The following is a 7,036-nucleotide window of genomic DNA, read 5'->3' on the forward strand; positions in this document are numbered from 1 at the left end:
ATGACTTTATCGCGAGAGTCTGATTGGTCCGGAGCTCTCCTAATTTTGTGAATAAAAGAAGGATTCAGGCGAGATTGGGCAGACAAAAAAAACTTTCTCAAGTGCGGGTTGGCGAACAAGTGAGCGCGAGTGACTTAAGTTGAGAAAAAGGGAAAAGTTAACACAAGCCAGCACTCGGAACTCGCAGCCGCTGCAATTCGCTACTGCTGTTTTCCGCTGCCGCTGTTTTCCGCTGCTGCCGCTCTACTAAGTAGTAAGTGTTAATATTAAGTTTGAAGATTTGTTTGCTTGTGCCTCACGCCGCGATCAAAATCTTAGAATAGTTATAAGGAAGGTTGCTCTTTTTGTCAAATTTGAGCTAACGCTGATAAGGATTGCAGACGATTCGCAAGGATCGTCTAGTAATTCTCAGCGCGCGCTCTTGCGCCGTCGAACTTGAGCTAACGCTGATAAGAATTGCAGACGATTCGCGAAGATCGTCGAGCAGTCCTCAGCGCGCGCTTTTGCATAACTAGATAGAAAGAAAAAACCCATCCGAGTAAAACAAACTTAGGTAGCAACCGACCTACAAACCTCGAGCCGCAAGAGATTTATAATCGCAAATTTTAAGTGGACCCATCCGCTCCTCGAAAACGGTAGAGGTTCAGGAGCAACCTCAAGGGATATCGGCGAAGGACCGCTAAACGGGCCCGAAAACAGGCGGAGGCACAGTCGCTCGACACCTCTCTCGACTCAGGCGTTAGCTCCCCGCGCGATAACCCGCGCGAATCCGCGAATAATGGCATTAAGAGGATGCTGAACTGACTAAGAAAGTCCGCCACAAATGCCACTTAGCAGCTACGCTGTCGAGTAGCTGGCGCCATCTTTTGGGACCGAGTCGAATAAAAACAAGAATAGATGACATGAGAAAGACAAGGATAGACATATGTGTCTTTCCGGCAGTTCTGCTAAACCTGCACTAATCTTATTGTCACATTGTTTCTTTGTACAAGCTTCAAAATTTATTTCTAAAACAATCAAAATATTTGTTTATGCCTGTAAAATGGCTCAGACAAGTTGTGTTATGATTCGTACTGCCACTTTTGTATACAAAGTGAAAATGTTGTCTACGTGATAATAATCCATAAACTTTTTTTCGCTTTTCTTGGTGATTTTTGTCCGGGCCATATTTTAGCATATTCTCTTTTATTCTAGAGAATCGTTTTCCATTCCGATCAATGGATGCAGAGTAAGTTGTGCAATAAAAAGCGCCGGTAAAACAGGAAGTTTCAGAATCCTCTTAAGAGCCTAGAAACTGACAATAACAACGTAGATAATAATTTAGAAAATAATTCACAATCAAACCCGGCACATAGTGATAATTAGAAAATAATTCATAATCAAACCCAACTCATAGTGATAATTTATTTAGAAAATCATCTACAAACCAATCTGACACATGATAGCGCCGACACTAGCAATAGCAAGCCGACACGCAAACTTAGTCCCCGCTCCCTCTCTCCGACATTTCCAGAACCAAATAACTCTCCCGCAAGTCCCGCAGATTCTTATTCTGCACCGACCTCTCTGCCGCCCCTTCGCTCTCTTTCTCCACCAGCACCTACTCCCACAGAAGAAGACCACGTAGACGAACCATCTCCCAGCTTACGACATTTCCTCGCCCTAGCATCCACTATAAGCGACTTTTTTTTGTTGTAATTTTTCTCGTCTCGAGTGATGTACGAGAGCGTCACACCTTCGGCACGTCCTCGGTTATATCCAAAAATTATTAAACGTGTACCTGGGCGCCAGGCGTGGAAATCACGTAGCACAAACACACGGCAAGAACATCTCAACACGATCACCAATTATCTTGGACGTGACGGCAATTTTCCACAAAAATACTCGGCAGCTCAGATTTTGAAACGGAGAGGCGGGGGTTCGGGAGGCGGCTTCAGACGCAGAGAAGAAAGAAGCTCAGCTCAAGTACCAGGGACACGAATTAACAAAATATGATATATTTAGACAATGTAAACACATATTGCGGCGTTTCGTCGGTTTACACGGGCGCTAACAACAAGTCGGGATAGTCAGAGCCGGTCGCCAGCACACAGCGGCACACAACGCTTGTAAACGATTTGAAAAAGAGCAAAACAGCGGCAAGTCGTCAACGCGCAGGATGCGACGTTGGTTGACTACGCTTCCCGCATCGTAAGTAAAACGACAGCCTTAGATGACAGTAACGATGGAAAATTGTCTCAGTGAAAAGTATTATTTCCCGGCGGCAAGCCGCGGCACACAACGGTGACAAAGGATTGGCTCACGCGGCCGCTGACGCGCTCGCAGGTATTACGACAATAAGCACGGAATGCGCAAAAAAAACAACGGCACGACTCAAGGCTATCCACGGCAATGTACGCACGCACTCAACAACAATAAATTTAGACAAACACGGCACGATTAGTCAAACACGTTTCACGACATTTACGGAACAGCGACAAATATTATTACACGAAAAACTGCTGCAACCGTAGAAAAGAGAGAAAGCGATCTTTACACTATTTTACCAACACGACAGAACACGCAGTTTTCAACGCAAAACCGTCATGCTACGATAACGCTCGTCCCGATTACCTCCGTGTCGAATCCGTGACACTAAACAACGGAATTCGAATTACCGAAGCGGTATATCGGTAAAGTTAACACGCGACACGCAGTTGCGGGGGTGAGAAACTTGGCGGCACTTATCGGCGTCGACAGCTATCCTTGGATCTTACTCGGCAACCATATCGTCTCTTCCACCGAATATCACGATCTCGGGTCCTCCTCGAGTGGTGATCGGACCTTGCCTCAAAACGGCGCGTTACCGCGGCACAAAGACTTTGCAGGAGGTTACTCCGGTGGCTCACGCCTCAATAACGGTACTCGCAACAGTGATCGCTAGATGCTACGATTTCCTTTCGTACGGCAGATTGCGCAGTATGTTAAGTAGCCAATCAGGTGGCGCGGCGCGTGGCGCGATGATCGATCGCCATACGCGGATCTGCGTTATCCTGCCAAGGGCGGCTTATATAGCCGCGCTGGGCCCTCGCCGCTCAAATCCTGTGGAGGATGTTCTCTTTGCAAGGCTGATCCTCCACCTCGAGTTGGCAAGCTGTACGCTCTAGCCGGATCCCGACTTCCTTCACTTAGTCCGGGTTGCGCTTCATTCTCTCGCCCTGGATGCGATAACCGATCTCTTTTCGCCACTCTGCTCTCCACGTCATACGCTCCTGCTTAACTGTCTTCTCGTCTTCTTCTTCCCTGATTACCGCCGACGCATAATGAGCCTCTCTCTAGTCGTTAAAACAAAAACGGCACAAACACAAAACACGATTCGCCGCCCTGCGGCTCACGCAACGCAATTCACGTTAAAATAAAATGACCAAGACAATATAACGCGCGCGAAACATTCGCTTGCGCCCGTCGGCGCATGGTACTCCAAGTCGGTGCGCGCAAAATTGGCGTATCTAGGTGCGCCACGCAACAAAGGTAGGTCGCTCTCTCCAAATCGTGAGAGACGCGAGCCTACCGTCCTTCTCTTTGGCCGTGCTAATTACACCGTGACGGACGCCGAGAAGGCGTCACGTCACATCACATACAAAAGTGCGAACCTCACTAAGCGACACTATGTCGTTGATCCCTATAAAATCAACCCCGCCGAACTTCACTACCTAATTACCATCAACTCCCCGCGTGCCCTCATTACCGTCCGCTTCCCATTTCTTAAAGAACCGCGCCTAGTACTTATCTCCCACTTTTATAAGATTTTCCATCCTACTCGCGCTCGTATTACCGAAATAATAAAGATCAACCTGGACTGAGATCGTGTTCACATTATACACATAAACAAAATCACGCGATACATATTAACACCATACACACAAAAAATATCGAATGTAATCAAGAAAAAAATATAATTTTTAAATATGCCTACTTCTGTAATGACCATGTATTATATAATCAAATTATATAATTAACCAAAAAAATATCTATATATATTTTATAAATACTAATCAAATATAGAATGTTAATCAACCAATTAAAGAATCTTTTCAGGCTCTGAAGTTTTTAAACTAATAAATATATATTCGGTCATGAGAGCCGTTCGCTAGGTGTTGTGCGGAAATTATACGTGTATATATATATCCATATATACGTGTTCACATGTAAATTTTTTTTTTACACGTGAAATTCGAATTGAAATAACAATTCTAAAATTCATATTGGATGCTATACTTGCATCTCGTATATGAGAAATCCCAAATACCCCCCTAATTGAAATTAAATTTATATTGCGAAAAAAACTTCAGAGCCTGAAAAGATTCTTTAATTGTTTAATTCACGCTGGAGGAAGATGGCGTTGTTCGAATATATATATATGAATATTGCGAGAAGAACTCCAAGTGCCTCGGTGACCGAATAGGAAAGGCGACGGCACGGAAAGCCGGAGATTCCAGGTTCGACTCCTGGCCGAGGAGTTTTTTTCGTAATATAAATTTAATTTCAATTAGGGGGGTATTTGGGATTTCTCATATACGAGATGCAAGTATAGCATCCAATATGAATTTTAGAATTGTTATTTCAATTCGAATTTCACGTGTAAAAAAAAAAAAATTTACATGTGAACACGTATATATGGATATATGTACACGTATAATTTCCGCACAACACTTAGCGAACGGCTCTCATGACCGAATATATATTTATTAGTTTAATCAACCAATCCGCCTAATAAATGTCTGTCCGATCTGTCTAATAAATAATTAATTGATCTCCACATTTGTCCCTCCTCAAATAAAATCGCACAGTCTCATCCCAGGCCATTGAGATTCGCATTTCAGGCCTAAAAGCAGAGACACACGAGTGAAAGTCCAAAGTGCGACGGAGTAAGAGCGGCATACGACCGTTGACCCGTTCGCCGGATAAGACACATCTCGCTCGGCTCTCGCATACACACGCCTGTTTATCGTAAGTGTGTATCGCGAGATAAAGAAAAACCGACTTGTGTTGCGATTCGTCCATGCCCGACCGTTTCCAGGGGCCAGGATGTAACACATGGCAAAAATTAATTTACATTATGAGAAAATGATGCTTTCTGTTTAGTTAGATTACAAAATATTTACAAAATATTTACAAAAAAATTTTTTTTTTGAGTTGCTCTCCGTTGGCCAGATGATTCTGACAAGTATTGTCAACAATTACACAATTTAAAGATACCAATCTAGAAGCGTCCAATTCTGATCAATCGTAAGAAATTCGTTTTTCACCACGACAACGCAAAATCGTACACTGCAAAACAGATCTTGCGCAACTAAAGAAGTGATATGGGATATCATATCACACACATACCGTTCCTGATATCGTATTATCAGATTATCACTTGTTTCGATTATTGCAAATAAATAAAAAAAATTTGCAGTTTTAAAAGCCATCAAAAATCCTCTTTTTTTTTTTTAACGCAAAACCGTTTTACGATTGAGAAATTTCTGTGCTACCAGAACGTTGGGAAAAAATTGTAGAAAATGACAATTACATTATTGATTAATAAACCAAGTACATCATTGATTAAAACAATTTTACATGCTAAATTACTACTTGAGTTTTAATGATAGCTCAGGTATGAACTTTTGCACTTACTGAATATTTTATGATCTCTTATTAGCTACAAAATACGATATATACGGATACAACAATATAATAATAATATGATTTCTGTGCGCCGCGATGTACTAACTTTGACAATGTAGAATATGCATTTTGTACATGATGTGTGTATCTATACACGATATACAAACAATGCTGTAAAACATCACTGTCACGATGCGCAAACTACCGCATAACTCGCGCAGTGTTTTCTTTTGTGATTTACATCGAACGAAATGAGCGGAGCTCAAACGCGTTCTTCGAAGTCGTCTTCTTAAAAAATGTAATAACAAGGTAATTCAGAAAAAGATTCCGAGCACAGAAAGTAGTTCACGAAAACCATGAATGAAACCAGAACGCGAAAGTGAGCGCTCGTTCTCGCGTTTGTTTTCTCTAAGGCGCCACGTTCTTCTTCCTTTATAACTTTTATTTTTCTTTGTTCTGATAAAAAAGTTCACGTTATCTTCGTTTTCTTTTCCCCTTTCCTTATTGGTAGAAAAGCCGACGATAGTGTTGTCGGTAATGGCGGCATTCGTCGAATTAAATTACGGTGATTACACTCTCTGGTCATCTTTCTTTTTTTCAGATCGGCGTGTACCCTACAACATACCTGCGGACTGGAAAGCTCTCTGGTTCAGCAATCTCGACGAGCTGCAAAGAGTGAACGATGCGAACGACAACAACACTGTTTCCAACGTCACGGTACAATTGGGCGGCACCGCCTTTCTTCATTGCAAAGTACGCAATTTAGCAGAGAGGACCGTTTCCGATGCCGAGGTAAGAAAGACAACTATAATTATACTAAAGCTCTAGCAGGGAAAAGAGAGAACTTAAGAGAAACAAATGATTGTCAGCAAATTGAGTGGCAATCGAAGCGCTCGAGTAGAAATCAGTTGTTTTCTCAGGAATGATCATTGTGGGACTTCTGGGCGCGATGCGTTTGCTTCGATATTCTTATATTTCTCTGCATCATAAAAAAGAGCGTGATGCGAAAAATTTATGTTGACGTGTGTAGAGTTATTATGACTGTTACAAAGCTGATGCGATATAACGTTGCAACGATATAACGATATGATAATACGTGATCCAAAATTTATGTAAAGTAATTGCGAGTCTGTATTTGTATAATTAATACAGTCAAACCTCGATAACTCGAACCTCTATAAGACAAAAATTTTGTTCATTCTCTTCTGCTTCGCGGAAAGGAAAAAAGAACTTTGATAAGTCAAAACCTCTACAACTCGAAGATTTTAGCTCTTCTCTTGAGATTCGAGTTATCGAGGTTCTACTGTATCTTGGTAATTGTGCAGTTATAGGGGCCACATTTTGACAATTTCTGACATACACAGTTTGTCCGGAAAGTTCCCGGACT

The 7,036-nt window shown here is 42.2% G+C and overlaps 1 protein-coding gene across 1 annotated transcript in view; it reads left to right on the forward strand.

Moving 5' to 3' along the window:
- The first annotated feature begins 6,009 nt into the window (after nucleotides 1-6,009).
- LOC109859856 (zwei Ig domain protein zig-8-like) overlaps nucleotides 6,010-7,036 on the forward strand; it is a 70,723-nt gene continuing 69,696 nt past the window's right edge. The window contains exons 1-2 of the mRNA XM_020438510.1: nucleotides 6,010-6,028; nucleotides 6,251-6,441. Coding sequence (XP_020294099.1) covers nucleotides 6,010-6,028; nucleotides 6,251-6,441 — 210 coding nt within the window. The remainder of the gene's footprint in view (nucleotides 6,029-6,250; nucleotides 6,442-7,036) is intronic.

Source organism: Pseudomyrmex gracilis, unplaced genomic scaffold (genome assembly GCF_002006095.1).
Source record: "Pseudomyrmex gracilis isolate BER0280 unplaced genomic scaffold, ASM200609v1 scaffold_295, whole genome shotgun sequence".
Classification (NCBI taxonomy): domain Eukaryota; kingdom Metazoa; phylum Arthropoda; class Insecta; order Hymenoptera; family Formicidae; genus Pseudomyrmex; species Pseudomyrmex gracilis.